Genomic DNA, 17,320 nt, shown 5'->3' with positions numbered 1-17,320 from the left:
AGCGGTTGTAGCCTCCCACGCACGTAGGAAAAAAAAATACATTCATTCATATCCTCTCAGCTAAAAATTTGTCAAATTGTAGCTAACCCAATATCCCAACGAAAAAAAATAATCAGCTGGTCACAACATGGTGTATTATACGTCAGCTGGTGACTCGAACATGAAAAAAAAAAATATTTTCCGTGATTTCCTCTCAAACAAAAATTTACCTGATGATAGCTTATATGTAACTATGGATAAATATATAGGTCAGCTGGCTGTATCTTGGTGGAAAAACCGTCAGCTGATACTTTGAAAGTTATTACATAGGAGTTAGACAGAAGCATCTATTGCCAATTTATATGCATCAACTGACTAGGTTTTCCTCGACGTATTGCTAGCTGATTTTTTTTATTTATCGCATCAATATATTAACAATCAGCTCACAAATTTTCATCTGGGAGGAAATGACGTATCTTTAATTATAATCGTTATTTTAAAAATTCAAGCAACACACGCTAGCATAATATAGACAGTAATAAGGTACGCTTGGAGGTGGTTAGTTGTGCGCATGATCGGGGTACTACGGCCCTTTTGTGTAAAGCATTGTGAAAGATTTTTGGGAGAAGTAAGAAAGAAGGGGACTAACATGCGTTTAGTATAGACGAGCATACGTAATCATTCGAAAAGAATATTCAAGAAGCATTATTGAAGAAGCATTATTAGTTCGTCTTAGTGATTGCTCGTATGATGGGTCGTGTCGATACTTTACTATTTTATAGGCAAAGGCGTGGCTTGCATTCAGCCACATCGGTAAACATGTTTTTACAAATATTATAAACTGCATTTAAAAATAACTATCATATCATCCAATTCACATAACTACCTAAAAGTGTAACAAATATGAAATAACCCACTAAACACATTATTTAACTATAATTATTAAGAAAATAATAGTAAAATATATAATTAATAAAGTTATTACTTATTTTTTACGGGGACTTATGTTGATGGAATTCCACGTATCTCGATGATTTTGTTAATTTCTCATTATATTCGAGACACCAGCTGACGTATAATACACCATGCTGTAACCAGCTGATTATTATTTTTCGTTGAGATTTTGGGTTAGCTACAATTTGACAAATTTTTAGCTGAGAGGAAATGAATGAATGTATTTTTTTTCCTACGTGCGTGGGAGGCTACAACCGCTCTTCCCCCCAACCGAGCTCCAGCTGACGTTCACGAGGCTTCATAATACTATACTTTGATGCATTTTACTAATTACCGCTTGAGAGGAAGTTGGTCATAAAATCTGTTCCTGGCTCCCGTACCTACCAAGTGGTTAAATGCATTTTCTTCATGCATAATTTAGTCAAATTAAATGTTTTGTGTAAAACGACAAGACTGACGGATTCTCCAATTTTTTGACTGACAGGCTGCCGTCACCTACCGCCTGATTTGTTTTTGATTCTGTTTGACCGTGAATTGACTTCTATTCCTTTTGAACAAGGTGTAAAATGCAAATGCATTGTTTAGGGCTCTTACGATTCAATGATTCGAGTGTTATCGGAAATACGACAATTAGCGAAGATTTGCATTGCATGTGCATTATTAATTCTGGAGTACTGTACATGATGTGAAATATAAATCGAGCATAATAAATCAGTATAATTTTGTAGCTTTATTCTCGTGATATAAATTATGAGGAGAAAAATTATTTAAGTATTTTAGATACCAACTCTATATGAAGTATTTAATTTTATAGCAATTAGTATTAGTATATAAAGACATTCCATGTCACAATTAATTTAATGTTTAGATTCGCGAAGTGAAAGTACATTAATGTGGTCTTCCTTCAAATTGCTAATGAGATTTATAGAAATTTAAAAGATTATATTTTTATAAGACACGCTTCTTACCCACCTTGGAAAACCTTTTGGTGCCATGTTGCTTTAAACTGAATATTTTGAAATTTACATTTATTTTAGATGCATTATCTACTTAGGTGATTCAAATTTATTCTTTTTTGAAGGCTTTGTAACACTTTGGTTAGCTATACAATAAGCTTATCTTCTCTTAACATAACACTGATAAATATGTATTTTAATGAACTAAGCGAAAGGAACGTAACTTTAATATTAACTAACTATAATACTACTTTCATTTATTAATCTTATTGAGATACTTGTAAGGCCTAAGAGAAAACTCTATTTCTAAATTTTATTATAATTCCATTAACTGTTAAGTATTGACTAATTTCATATTTTTGAAATGGTAGATGTTAATACGTATGGGAACCATTACTAAATGTTCAAAATAAAATTTAATATAACTAAAAAATAAAAGTAGAGATTTCTGTATTTTTAAATACACGTTTTAAAAGTAATCAATTACGTCATAATATAGTAAAAAAAATGCTTAATTGAAGTGATACATACTGTCAGTATTTATAAGCATAATACTAATGTGACATAATATAAGTGTAAACAGATAAAGAAATGGTGGTGGTTTTTAAAACCGTTTATTGACTTCAATGTATATTTTTATATTCTTAATTAAATTAATATATTATCAATTACTAGTGTGGTTGATGTTATTTACATTTTTACCAAAGATCTAGCGTGTTTAGTCAATATTAGGTACTAAGTGCTGCATTCAACTTGTTTATTGAAATATTCTGCATTTCTTTAGCCATTTTAGATAACCTTGACATTTATTTGTTACTTATTATTATTTTTTATAAACAACGTACTTATTTTTTAATAATTTACAAATATATGTCATTTTGCGATGTTTAATATCTTAGATGAAAAAAATATACCTAAATATGTTTTTGCAGTAATCTTGCTATAAGAGAAAACTGACACATACATCCTACTTTGATAACTATTTAAGTGTTGCTTGATGTATTTATTTATTAAGTACTTTCCGAGTCAGTATTTACTATTTATACTTTTCCCTATATTATATGATTCTTCATACAGTATATTTTAGTCATTTTAGAGGTACTCATTGGACATATCTAATAGAAACTTGTCATAGTATGTCATATCATGATAATAAAAGTGCATAACAACACACTATTTATATATTCTTGGATAAGGTCATGATAAATGTATGTTCATTCTAAAATAAATTGTTTATATTAAGTTGAATGTACTAACATATTTTTTAATTATTTACTAACTCTGTATTCTACAACTTGTGAGGGCATTTCAATTATTGTTTATATAATCTTGTATTGATGAGAAATTGAAGTGTAACTGTTGTTTAAATTCATATATGTTTGGGATATTCAAAATAAATAACTCAAAATTCATACTGAAATTGCCAACATTTATTGAATTAGCATAATCGGTACATATACTCACATCAGAATATTATTGATAATATACAGAAATATATACAATTCTCTTAAATAAATATGCTCCTAAAGAATATTGTGCTCAAAGGCCAGTCAAGCTTTTCCATTATTAGAGATATTCACGCACATGAGATTTGATAGTGCAATGTTGGAATCGTGACTTGTTCTAACTGGTCGAAAGTATAGATTTGCACAAATTAGCATTTAACATAATATTTATAACTAGTAGATTTGTAGACAAATAAAAAATGACATTTACTATTGCAAATTGATTCTTCCGTCACAATGAGGTAACTTGTTAAATAATTATTAAGATCTATTTTCTTACTGTATCACAAAGTCCATTTGTAGGTTTTTCTATGGCACATATGCTAAGTGAATGTTGTATGCAGATCTCCAACTATAACTAAAAATGCAGGACCAGAATAAGTACACAATTTGAGAAGTGTTATTCTGTAATGGTGTTGATGTTAATGTTATTTTGTCACATCTATTTTTCTATCTTTCAAATAGAATACAATTATTAATGTAAGTTGTTAAAGTAGGAATTCTTGAGATGAGATGTAATATATTGTTGATATTGCTTAATGTGAAGTTTTATTTTACCATGCTTCCTTAACCTGACTTTATTTTTATTTCCATTGAAAAAGGCATCAATTGACCACTGAAAACATGGCATTCAAATTCATAGTTACTGTTTCACTCAAAGTTCTACTTTAGGAAAAATCAGTCTAAAAAATGTTTGAATTTTGTTTAAATTGTAAATGAACATAATATAAAACAATACCATTTTGAGATTAAATAAAAACATTTATTCATACAATATCTATATCTATTTGACTTGAACTCCTTTAAGTGTTGGTGCTACTATGGGTCCTTTACCAGGTACAACTAAAGGACTGCCCTTATAACAAGCAACTTTGTGTTGGTCAGTCTTGAGATCAGGGGCGCAGGTCTCAAATATCTTCTTTTTAGGGTTCATTTGAGGTTCTGGCTGTCGTGGGTAGCCGTCACATGACACCAGGTCACCAGGGACTGCTCCACTTGGTGGCAACAGAACTTCAACTTTTTCAGGTGACGAAGCACACATTACCATGGCCTCTGATGTCACACCACGCATCTGAAACACAAACAATCAGATTAATTCTGATAATGACATAAAAGAACATTCTTAGACAGATGATTGAAGTATATACCTTTACTGGTTTTAAATTACACAGAACCATTACTATTCTGTCTCTCATTTCTTCAATTGGCACATGATTTACGAGACCTGATACAACTGTGCGAGGATTGTCTTCACCACAATCAATCTTCTCTACATACAAACTGTCCGCATCAGGATGCTTATTAATATCTATAATTTTGCCTATTCTAAGGTCCAACTTCCTAACGTCTATAATAGTATCTCCAATAGATTGAGAGTTTTCAACTTTTTCTTTCTTCTTGGCTGGTTCTTTTTCTTTCTTTACTTTTTTAGTATCAGGTGCATTTATTTCTTGGTTGTCACTGTTTGGTGTACTACAAACGGCGACAGTTTTTTGACCGGGCAATTGATATTGTTTCTTTCCATGCAATGTCTCAAGCCTTATGAGTTCTGCCTTAGCAGTTTCAACTTTCGATGCAAGAACAGCATTTTCTTTAGTAAGTTCTTGTATTTTTTCTTGAATTTTAAACTTTCTGACTTCTTCCAACTGGAAAATGATACATTTAATTAGTAAACAAATAAAGCTTTTTGAAATATATTGAGAAATGTGCAATAAAAATTACGGTTGTTACCTTATGTTTTAATTCTGATAACCTGCGCTCGGCAAGTTCTGAGTTGTTTAAAATTTTCGTTGAAAGATTAACAGACATGTTCCTTACGAAGATTCTTGTAAACATATAGATTTAAAACGATTTCTAAATACTTGGAAACTTAACCTACAAAATTATATCAAATTCTAAATGTCAGAGTTGGCACTTGGCACTTGGCCGATTGCGATTGCAGATTGGATTGCAGGATTGGCTTTTGATTGGCTGCTTTGAGCACCTTTCTCATCTGTCATGTGTCAAATAGAAATTATGCATGTGTTCAAGAAAAATTATATTTTTTCTGCTATGATTTTCATTTAATTTAAAATAAGATTTAATATTGAAAAGTTCTAGACCCATCTAGACATATTAAAAAGTATACCTATATAGTCATAGTTAGTAATTAATTATGAACAAATCTAAAAACGTGTAAAATTATAAATTTTCAAGAAACAGTCAACATAATCATAATATAATAAAATTACATTTTTATATTACAAGAACGAAAACTTACATGAAATATATGGTAAATAAATTGGGCTATAATTCATTAATTTTTATCTACCAACCTTTCTATTGTATTTTTTTTTTCATTTGAATTAAAAATATATTCTACAAATTACAATTTTGACGATGCTGGCAACTTGTTAAATAAAAAAAACAAAAACTAATATGGACGTTGGAATGGCGTCATAAATAGTTAATGACGTTGTTTATATTTGTGCATAAAAATATTACTTGGCTACAAAGTTCATTTGATTTTGTGAAGATACAAAAAATGTAATTATTGAATGATTAGTGCGTAAGGACAGTTTTCTATAATGTATTAAAATCACACCAAACAAAATGTCAAACAATACTGTCGGTTCTTCGGGTCATGCTCCCGGCAAAATACGTGGACCTGGTAGGCCTCCTAAACGTACCTGTACCTGGTGTGGGGAAAGTAAAACGCCTTTAAAATATGTTTTGCCCACGGAAAATGGCAAAAAAGAGTTTTGTTCCGAGACATGTCTTTCAGAATTTCGACAGGCTTATAGCAAAGGCGCCTGTCTGCACTGCGATAATGTTATTCGCGGCAATGCACCTCCCAGTAGCAAAAATTTCTGTTCTACGTATTGTTTGAATAAATATCAAAAGAAAAATGAAAAAAGAACAACTTCTCCACAATCCGGCAATGGAGCTAACGGTACAGAAAGCAATTCCAATAATAATTCTACTGGGTCCTATTATGATATTTTTCAGTCGTTTGATTGGACCGAATATATGAAAGAAACTAGTAGTGTGGCAGCTCCCGAAGATTGTTTCAAACAAGCGCCAGTTCCTCCAGTTAACGATTTTAAAGTGAATATGAAATTAGAAGCTTTGGATCCACGGAATTTAACGTCAACATGTATAGCTACAGTGGTGGGCGTGCTGGGGCCGCGGCTGAGACTTCGGCTCGATGGTAGTGATAATAAAAATGATTTTTGGAGACTAGTTGATGCTGGTGACATACATCCTATTGGACATTGTGAAAAAAATGATGGAATGCTGCAGCCTCCGTTAGGCTTTCGAATGAACGCAAGTAGCTGGCCTATGTTCTTGCTAAAAACACTGAATGGAGCAGAAATGGCTCCCCCTAAAGTGTTCCAACCGGAACCACCAACTCCAAAAACAAATCTATTTGTTGTTGGTCAAAAATTAGAGGCTGTTGATAAGAAGAATCCACAGTTGATATGTTGTGCGACTGTGGGCGCAGTGAAAAATGACCAGATACATGTCACTTTTGATGGGTGGCGGGGTGCGTTTGACTATTGGTGTAGATATGATTCAAGAGATATATTTCCAGTGGGCTGGTGTGCTCGGGCAGGGCATCCCCTGCAACCACCTGGTCAAAAAAGTGCAACTACACCATCTAGGTAAGACTTTTTAAATTATTTTATACTAGTGGTCTTCGCCCGTGGTACATATTTTGGCTGCATATTTGATTCGATGTCCCCGAATTTCATTATTTTTTGCTGTTTAGTCGATAGCTGGTAGTGGATTTTCTTAACAAACTGCTTTTCTTTTCCAACTAAAAGGCGTAGTTTTTGTGAAAATCGAAATTGAAAATGATATTTTTCAAGGTTATTATTATATATAAAGCTACACTACCACTCACTGACTGACATCGGTTTTCTCGGAAACTACGTGGAAAGTGGGGGGGATTTCGACGTGATCGTGTAGAGGTGCGCCGAGTGACCAGAGGAAAAATATAGCGATCTCGATCATCTTCGAAAACCAAGTGGACCCCTGGAGGTGCGCAAAAACGGTGCCACCTGGAGGGGGGGTGTCTGAACAAAAAATGCTCGGAACTGGTGGCGATTACCAGGGGTGGTGGAAAAATGGGGATTTTCGCGAAAACAAGATGGCCGCCGTACTTTGCCAAAATCGCCGTTTATGAATCCTTACGTCTCAAATTTGGCACACGTGCTCTGTTCGAGCCGGCGAATCGATCGGTGCCCCGTTCGAGTGGCTCCGGGCCCCCGTTTCCAACTTCCATACAACATAAACTCCAACGGCCCGCGGAAACGGTGCGAGTTGGGTGGGAGGTCCCGGAACTAAAAATGATCAACACCTTGGGACACTACCAGGGAGCCGTAGTGGGACGCTCGATTTTGGAATTTTTCCATTTTTGGCGCAAACATAAAAACGTAAATTTAGACGAGGTGGTGCAATAGAGAAATAAACCAATGACGCATTCATACTCGCCCAGCTCCCAGGATATCCAGAAAAATCCGAAATCTTAAACTTTCCCTCATCTCTCGAAGACGGTCAACGGCCCGCGCAAACGGTAGTAGCTACATCTGGGGTGCTCGAACTAAACTTGTAGTAGACCTCGAGCAATTACCACAGATAGTGAAAAAAATTCAAAATGGCGGAAAAAATGGCCGCCGCCATACAAATTCTAAAACGGCCATCGCTGGTCCGATCGCGCTGAAACTTGGCATAGGGGCTTTAATCGAGCCGCACATTAAGATAGGATAGTCATAATTGAGTTTCCATTGCTGGTTTCCGAGTTTCATACAACGCGAAATTCGACAGCTCTCTGAAACGGCGCAAGATAGGTGGGGGGTGTAGAACTAAAAAATGATCAGAAAGATGGGGCGCTACCAGGGCAATCAAGAAATTTCAAATTGGACGCCATATTTTTTTTCAAAAATGGCCGATTTTTCGAGGCAAGATGGTGGCGCCGGTTACTTCACTATCGGTTTGAAAATTGACTTCTGTGCTCTAATCGGCCAGATTTACAAAACTGCATACTCAGAATTTCTCTCCGACCCCCGGTTTCCATTTTCCATACATCACGTAATTCAACGGCTCTCTGAACCGGTGGCAGGTAGGTCGGGGTCGCCAAAGTAAAAAATACTTCAAAACCTGGTCCGCTTCCAGGCATATAATTTTTTTTGTTAAAAAGCGAAATTTTTTTTTTCGAAAATTTTGTATGGAAATTTCCATAGTAGGAATGGTGATTGAATAGCAACGGCAAAGGACGGCGCCGCGGGCTGCTTGCTGCCCGCGCACCGCGCAACTTCGAGGGTTGACAGCTTCCCGGAGTAGAAAATATTTATTAACTTTTGAACTACCGCACGAGCCAAGCGAGCGAAGCGAGCGAGTCACGGCAGCGGCCAGCGTAAATATTCAAATAGGTAGCGAGGAGCGAAGCGACGAGCGTGTTAGGTTAACTTTTGAACTACTTACCGCACGAGCCAAGCGAGCGAAGCGAGCGAGTCGCGTCAACGGCCGACCTAAATATTCAAATGGGTAGCGAGGAGCGAAGCGACGAGCGTGTTAGGTTAACTTATGAACTACCTACCGCACGAGCCAAGCGAGCGAAGCGAGCGAGTTGCGGCAGCGGCCGGCCTAAATATTCAAATAGGTAGCGAGGAGCGAAGCGACGAGCGTGTTAGGTTAACCCTTGAACAGTTTATTATGAAAAGTCACTGCCCGCTATCGATAAGACGTTTAAAAAATTTACCAATATTTGAATAAGTAATTTATAAGCAGTTTAGGTAGCGAGGAGCGAAGCGACGAGCGTGTAAGGTTAACTTTTGAACTACCACACGAGCCATGCGAGCGAAGCGAGCGAGTCACGGCAGCGGCCGGCCTAAATATTCAAATAGGTAGCGAGGAGCGAAGCGACGAGCGTGTTAGGTTAACTTTTGAACTACCTATCGCACGAGCCAAGCGAGCGAAGCGAGCGAGTCGCGGCAGCGGCCGGCCTAAATATTCAAATTGGTAGCGAGGAGCGAAGCGACGAGCGTGTTAGGTTAACTCTTGAACAGTTTATTATGAAAAGTCACTGCCCGCTATCGATAAGACGTTTCAAAAATTTTACCAATATTTGAATAATTAGTAATTTATAAGCAGTTTCGACTGACTGTAGAATCGCTGTTAGCAGATGTTACAAATGGAAAGGAAATTCGAATGAATTTTAAAATGACTTAAGATTTCTGCCCTGGGATGAGCCGCGAGCTGCTTGCAGCTCGCGCACTACGCAACCTCGAAGGTGGACAGCCCCCCGGAATAGAAAATATTTTAATGGGGAATTTATAAGTACTTCCGATTTACTGTGGAATCGCTGTTAGCAGATAAAAGCAAATTGACGGGGAATTTTAACGCATTTTCTAATGACTGAAGATTTTTGTCCCTGGGATGTACCGCGGGCTGCTTGCAGCTCGCGCACCACGCACCCTCGATGGTGGATAGCCCCCCGGAATAGAAAATATTTGAATGGGGAATTTATAAGCATTACCGACTGACTGTAGAATCGCTGTTAGCAGATGTAACAAATGGACAGGAAATTCGAATGCATTTTCAAATGACTGAAGATTTCTGCCCTGGGATGAGCCGCGAGCTGCTTGCAGCTCGCGCACCACGCACCCTCGAAGGTGGACAGCCCCCCGGAATAGAAAATATTTTAATGGGGAATTTATAAGTACTTCCGATTTACTGTGGAATCGCTGTTAGCAGATAAAAGCAAATTGACGGGGAATTTTAACGCATTTTCTAATGACTGAAGATTTTTGTCCCTGGGATGTACCGCGGGCTGCTTGCAGCTCGCGCACCACGCACCCTCGATGGTGGATAGCCCCCCGGAATAGAAAATATTTGAATGGGGAATTTATAAGCAGTTTCGACTGACTGTAGAATCGCTGTTAGCAGATGTTACAAATGGAAAGGAAATTCGAATGCATTTTCAAATGACTGAAGATTTCTGCTCTGGGATGAGCCGCGAGCTGCTTGCAGCTCGCGCACCACGCACCCTCGAAGGTGAACCGCCCCCCGGAATAGAAAATACTTGAATGGGGAATTTATAAGCATTACCGACTGACTGTAGAATCGCTGTTAGCAGATGTAACAAATGGACAGAAAATTTGAATTTATTTTCAAATGACTGCCCTTTTGCTTCAACTCAGGGGCAAAAGAGGCTCGCGGGCTGCTTGCAGCCCGCGCACAACGCACCCTCGAAGGTCGACAGCATTCCAGAATAGAAAATATTTGAATTGGGAATTTATAAGCACTTCCGGTTGACTCTGGAATCGCTGTTAGCAGAAAATTACAAATGGACTGGGAATTCTAACACATTTTCTAATGACTGCCCTATTGCTTCAACCCAGGGGCAAAAGGGGCTCGCGGGCTGCTTGCAGCCCGCGCACAACGCACCAGCTAGTTTTTGTACTAAAAACGCAACTTTAAGTAAAATCTTAAGCCATTATAGTATCAAAATGTCTAAATATCCCACTCACACGCATTATTTTTAAATATATTCATGTACCTATTACTTTATTTACATATTACAATTTTTTTTGTTAAAATATTATTTTAACAATTTATTATAGCCAAAAATCGTTCCAATAATTTGTATTTACAACAATACAACAACCCACAGATAAGTTAATATGACGCAGATCACAGATTAGCAATACAACTATACTAGCTTATCATAGAGTATAAATGATACATTTTAATGTTTTTTTTATATCTCACTTTGCTTCAGTTTTTAAAAACGATTAACTTTTACTTTTTTTAGTATTCAAATAGGTAGCGAGGAGCGAAGCGACGAGCGTGTTAGGTTAACTCTTGAACTGCCGCACGAGCCGAGCGAGCGAAGCGAGCGTGCCGCGGTAGCGGCCGGCGAGTGCCAGAAGCGACTTTAGGGCGATTCCGACTCAAACAAAAAAAAACTACTTAGGTTTAAACAACTTGTTTGTATTTTATTTATGTATCGTAAAATTATTTTTATTATCAAATGCTTTCTAAGTTAAAATTATTTTTGACAAATTCATTTTAAAAATCAATTTCTAATTATGTTTAATATTTACAATCGTGAACGCGTCATATAACATTTATTATCTATGGCATGTCGTCAGTCGTAAATACGTGGTAAATACAAATTTAAATTTTTGGCTATATACCTTTTCAGGTAGATAATATAATTTTAGAAACTGTTATATATATAAATTAATAATCCGGCAATCTATTTAAAAATATTGCCTGTGTGCGAGATTATTAGAAGTTTTGATACGACAATGGTATAAAAGTGTCGTTTTTAGTACCTACAAAAATAACCTTAAAAAAATTATTTTCATTTTCGATTTTCACAAAAACTACGCATTTTAGTTGGAAAAGAAAAGCAGTTTGTTATGAAAAGTCACTACCCTCTACCTATTTTACAACTCTAAACAATAAAATTCGGGGACATTGTTTCAAATATTTAACCCATATTTTGCAATAAAAGGTAGCCTATGTCAGACAGAGTTACTTTCGCATTTATTATATTAGTAAGGATTATAACTTCTTTGATATATTATGTTTCATTAGATTATTATTTTGATGATGAACAAATATGTTAAATGAACAACATTAAAAGCAGCTGAAATAATTGTTTTAAATTCACTATTGTTAATTAAATTCACTATAGTAAATTATTTCAGCTGCTTTTAATGTTGTTCATTTAACATATTATTTGTTTCATTTCAGTAGATAGTAAAATTACTTTTAGAATAAAATTACTATCTAAATTTCATTTTCTGAAAATAACTATTTGTTTCTATAGAAAATAAAATTCTTCAAATAATTAATTTAATTAATGTATCTAATTCATTTCAGATTTAAGTTACGTCCCAGTGGAATCCCGAACCCAGCGTTACCAGAGGGTGGTTCGACTGGAGCGAATACAGGCACAAACAACTCTGGCACATCTAGTCCCATACCCAATGTGTGCTTGCGAATCCGTAGCAGCTGCCAAGGAGGGAGCCCCAACATGCCGGCGTCCGTCACAGGAGTGGGGGCTTCCGGAGTTGCCGAAACTCTTGTCAAAGAGCTCCTAAGTGTTCATACAGATTCACAAAAGCTGACGAGAGCAATTCTCACAGCATCTAGTAGCTATTCAAATATCACTAATGTACAGGTAAAAGATGTTTCTTTTATTTATGTGATGAGAGTGGAAGAAAATTCAAATAAATTCACAGGAATTTTATTCTGAAGTTTTTGAAAATTTACAATTATTGTCTTTTTAATGCATACAGCACAGCTTATTGACATCTTTTAAAACATTTTATAACTTAATTAATTTTATCCTTCAATTTTATTTCATTAATTTTTTTTTGCAATATTTATGTGAAAGATTTATATTAATTTTTATAGATTTTTTTTAATTAACTGATAACTTAAAAAACAAATTACCTGTTTATTTATATCAGTATATTTATTCTTGTTCAACAATTCGATTTTTCCACTTACAATAAAACACGAAAATCCCTTACAGGTGTCGTCAGGCAGTAAGAATTATTCTGTGAAAGTTCCTTCCGACCTCACAACGGACGAGCTAAAGAACTGGCTGAAGGTGGTGTGTGCGGGGGCGGGCTGGTGTGTGGGACTGCTGGAGGTGGACTGCGGGGAGGCTGCAGGAAGGCCCTGCGCACTGTGCGGGGAGTCCACGTCTAATAGTGTGACGTCGGTGTCCGCTGTGAAGAGGCCTAAGAGTGTAGGTTTATTTTTTTTATTTGAAAGTATAATTGTTAAGATATTCATTATTTAAAAAAAAGTTGTAAAGTGCTAATCATAAGGAGCAATTGATAAAAATTGTTGTTTAATAGGTCTACTACAGACATTCAATTTATTCAATTTATAGCGTGATTTACTGAATACTTGTTTTTAATCTAGTTATTTATATTACAAGCGCTACAAAAAAAAAAAAAACAATAATGAGATGTGATTCTAAATAATAAACAATGAAATCAGTCGATAATATATTTTAGTTACAAATATTGTTCAAAAAGTGAAGGTAGTGTTGTATTACATTGCATAAATATTCTCTGAAAGATAATAGAATGAAATCGGGTTGTTCCATTATTTATTTATAAAGAATAGAATGAATTCGATCGTTCTGGCGGGTCACGAGTGTCTGAATTGGTCAGGCATTCGCCCCGGAATGGCGCGAAAGGATGCAGGTTCGAGTCCCGCCTCGTGATCGAATTTTTTCTATTCTTTATAAATTTATATTTATAAAGCACTAGCTTTCCACCCGCGGCTTTGCCCGCGCATTTAAAGAAAAACCCGCATAGTTCCCGTTCCCGTGGGATTTCCGGGATAAAACCTATCCTATGTCCCAGGGTAAAAAGTAGCCTATATCTATTCTCGGGTATTAAAATATCTCTATACCAAATTTCATGCAAATTGGTTCAGTAGTTTAGGCGTGATTGAGTAACGGACAGACAGACAGAGTTACTTTCGCATTTATAATATTAGTATGGATTTGAATGCCATAAAAACAAAGATATCAATTTCAAAAGTGTGTGTGTTTACAGGTGCTAGAAGCGAGTACGGGCAGCACGGGTGGTGTAGCAGAGAAGGTAGCGCGCGTGTCCCCCGAGCGCGCGGAGCCGGCCAGCTCCACGACGGGCGCGCCGCCGCCGCCGCCCGCCGCGCGCGCGCCGCCCGACTGGTCCGTGGAGGACGTCATTGGGTTCATCGCCGCGGCCGATCTGGCGCTGGCCGCCCATGCTGATCTGTTTAGGAAGCATGTGAGTACACGTTTATACGTAACACACGATCACAAGACACACACACACACACCATTGGAATTTGGATTTATAGCGGCGGCTGATCTGGCGCTGGCCGCCCATGCGGATCTGTTTAGGAAACATGTGAGTACAAGACATGGATTCACACACATTGCAAATCACACACACACACACAACACACACGTAAAATCAAACACATGCAACATACCCGCCCGACTGGTCTGTGGAGGACGTCATTGGGTTCATCGCCGCTGCGGATCTAGCGCTGGCCGCCCATGCGGATCTGTTTAGGAAGCATGTGAGTACACGCACACATGCATTTGCTGTGTTAACATACAAACGAAAGTGCAACCGCGCTGCCATACAGACAAGTAATGTATCAACACAAGGCACACACACTAATAACACTTAACACACCGCGTATCACACACACAATGTAAACGTGTCGACCGTGCACACGGCTCCATTCCGCGTAAACGCGTACGCATTTTATTTGCGAATGTTAACTTTTTTTTAAGCTATGTTAGCTTCTATCGCGGGCTTGAGCGCCGGGACCGAATCGAGAAATTCCGTAACGAAAAACCTCACGCTCCCCACTCTGACGGGCACGGAGGTGTGGCTTGAAGGCATACTATGCAATAGCTTTACCGTGGCAGTCCCCAAGTGCTACACGTCTTTTTGTATATTCGTTTACTTCCGTGATTAAATTTGTCCATATTTTAATTTATAAATTTTTGCATTTATTTTCCAGGAGATAGACGGCAAGGCGCTTCTGCTGCTGAACTCCGACATGATGATGAAGTACATGGGGCTGAAGCTGGGCCCTGCCCTCAAGATATGTAACCTCGTGTCGAAGATTAAGAACCGCCGCCATTACAGCACCTAGCTCGTAGCCAAGAAACCTAGTTTCTGACTATATCACCTTGCCCAAGTATTAAAAGCATTTTTTTATCGATTAATATCAATCGTAGGTTCATCGGGAATCTCACTTACGTATTTAAAATCACAAATCGACGTGAAAAAGTAGCAAATAATGAATAAGATACAAAAACGATTTATACATTTTGAAATCGATGCGTGTTTCTCGCCTTGCAATATCGTAGCTTGTTCGACTGAGCGTTTGTGATTGCACTTCCTAGCCAGCTGAAATTTAATTTTTAATTTATCTTTTATCTATAATGGTAAAATGTCTGGTGTTTATATTAAAGAGATTTTATATTTGCTCAACACTTTCTATACGCGAATAATTCAAAGCTATCGATGTCACTTTAAAATTCCTTAAATGCATAATATGAAACTATCGTGATCTATACATAGTATATTTCGGTCGTTTCTAACTTAGAATTATCACAAAGAATGTTTCTTTAATGTAAATAAAGGCGTAGTCATGTAAATATTTTATTTTGAATGAGTGAAAATGCATTTAATGTATGTGCTCGTCAAATTTAATGCAGTGATTCCTTCCCTGATCGCTTCTATTGTGTCACTGTGGGATAAAACAATTGTGTATTAACGGATTTTCACAGTAGTGATTATTATGAGATATATAAAGTAGTAGGAAGTAAGCGTCTCTGGTAATGCTCCTATTTTATTTAGCTTTACGTTTTATCTCACGGTGGCACAAAACCCTTTGCTAGTCTCGTGGTTGCAAACTGCAATACAATCGCGTACACATTCTAAACACCTGACTGAGTAGTTTTATCAAGCTAACTTTGATATCGTTTAACACCAACTAGATTATAATACAAATAATACGAGCAATGATAAAAGCCGTTTACGCTTTACTTTGCGACTGTACAAAACATCCGACGTTGAGCTGTACTGTACAGAAATATATCGTAGATTAGGGTCTAGTGCCTTTCGTATTTAGGTGTACTTAACCTAAAACAGTTACTTCCATGTTATTTCTAATGGCCGCCAGTCGCTTCGTGCATTGTTTGAATGAAACAATAATGTTAATTCCTTGGGGCCCGTTTTGATTTCCGGCTGACATATTTGTTTTGAACGCGTCAATTTAATAACATAACCAAGTAATTTATTTTGTTACTGTGTTCCGAAGTCATAAGATTATTTCATTACCGCTTTCTCCCGAGGGCCGGCAAGCTCTAGGAGCGACTTGTGTTGATGTTCCTTCTGTGTTTGTGCGAATGGTAATGAAGTATTTTTAAGCTGCGTTTTATTTAATTTGCCATTGTCAAGGGTTTAATATGATGTTTAAACATTTCATAATGTGATATTTTAATGTTATTTGTTATCGTGATAAATGATTAATAATTAAAAAGTAATAATTATTGAAATTATGTTGAATTAATATTAAGGGAATATATTAAGTTCATTCATGACACGATATCCACTTCTAGTTTTCTCGTTTTAAGCAGAGTTGCCAGTTGTTGGTGTAAATAAATATGGAATTTATGCTTTGTATAGGTGTTTTAATTTTTTTTTCACGAAATGACTTTTAGTTTAGTATTTTCACATCAATAATTTGCGTTTTTCAATTGTAATTAAGAATTTTTACTTTTCGTTGAGATATTGACTAAAATGTAAAACCGTATAGCAATAATGACGTTTCCTCGGTTTATCGGTAACATAATATAGTTTCATAGAACATATAAGAGTACATAATATATGTATGTGTATATATTATTTCATAGATTTTTATTATCAATAGCTTACTTTGTGAACGTTTGACATTATAAATGCTATTATTTTATTATTGTAGAATTTATAATAGTTTTATGTACATAGGCAGATAATGATTGGAGAGAGTTGTGCATAAATTAATAAAAGTCGATTATTGAAACGGATCTTTTATTTCAAAATTCCTATTGGTCTAAGTGTTATATAAAAAGAGACATGTCTCATTGTCATGTTCGTCAATTAAAACATAGCCTATTATATGTTCTAGTCAATCAAGGACATATTTAAAATTTCGCATAACTAGAAAGTACTCGTATGTTTAATTATAAAGCGATTATTTGTTATTTAAATATACTGTCTTCTAAATAGCTCCTGTAATAAGTAAAAGATGGTCAGTCATCTACGAGCTACACATAGTATAGACACTAAAAAAGTGACCCGCAATAGTTTAGGTGTTTTATAATTTTGCACTCTATGAAGTGATATATAAAAA

At 36.3% G+C, this 17,320-nt stretch overlaps 2 protein-coding genes across 2 annotated transcripts; one reads left to right on the top strand and one right to left on the bottom strand.

The window, feature by feature from the left end:
• Positions 1-4,135: 4,135 nt before the first annotated feature.
• Positions 4,136-5,321, bottom strand: LOC123696918 (aminoacyl tRNA synthase complex-interacting multifunctional protein 1). The gene is made up of 3 exons (XM_045643308.1): positions 5,126-5,321; positions 4,543-5,040; positions 4,136-4,466 (listed from the first exon to the last, which is right to left on the bottom strand). Exons 1-3 carry the CDS (start codon positions 5,228-5,230, stop codon positions 4,179-4,181), a joined length of 891 nt encoding a protein of 296 aa, XP_045499264.1. The 5' UTR covers positions 5,231-5,321; the 3' UTR covers positions 4,136-4,178.
• A 487-nt stretch (positions 5,322-5,808) lies between these two features.
• On the top strand, positions 5,809-16,990 carry LOC123696917 (polycomb protein Scm). Its single transcript, XM_045643307.1, has 5 exons — positions 5,809-7,038; positions 12,272-12,572; positions 12,930-13,148; positions 13,972-14,187; positions 14,939-16,990. Exons 1-5 carry the CDS (start codon positions 5,987-5,989, stop codon positions 15,071-15,073), a joined length of 1,923 nt encoding a protein of 640 aa, XP_045499263.1. The 5' UTR covers positions 5,809-5,986; the 3' UTR covers positions 15,074-16,990.
• The last annotated feature ends 330 nt before the right edge of the window (positions 16,991-17,320 follow it).

Source organism: Colias croceus, chromosome 13 (genome assembly GCF_905220415.1).
Source record: "Colias croceus chromosome 13, ilColCroc2.1".
Lineage (NCBI taxonomy): Eukaryota > Metazoa > Arthropoda > Insecta > Lepidoptera > Pieridae > Colias > Colias croceus.
This window is presented reverse-complemented; position numbering and strand designations above follow the sequence as displayed.

Excerpts from the sequence above, each read along its gene's own strand:
- LOC123696917 (XM_045643307.1), top strand. The coding sequence starts at position 5,987 with ATGTCAAACAATACTGTCGGTTCTTCGGGTCATGCTCCCGGCAAAATA. Across the intron at positions 7,039-12,271 it reads AGTGCAACTACACCATCTAG|ATTTAAGTTACGTCCCAGTG; the intron begins GTAAGACTTTTT and ends AATTCATTTCAG. Across the intron at positions 14,188-14,938 it reads CTGATCTGTTTAGGAAGCAT|GAGATAGACGGCAAGGCGCT; the intron begins GTGAGTACACGT and ends TTTATTTTCCAG.
- LOC123696918 (XM_045643308.1), bottom strand. The coding sequence starts at position 5,230 with ATGTTTACAAGAATCTTCGTAAGGAACATGTCTGTTAATCTTTCAACG. Across the intron at positions 5,041-5,125 it reads TATCAGAATTAAAACATAAG|TTGGAAGAAGTCAGAAAGTT; the intron begins GTAACAACCGTA and ends ATCATTTTCCAG. Across the intron at positions 4,467-4,542 it reads GTAATTTAAAACCAGTAAAG|ATGCGTGGTGTGACATCAGA; the intron begins GTATATACTTCA and ends TTTGTGTTTCAG.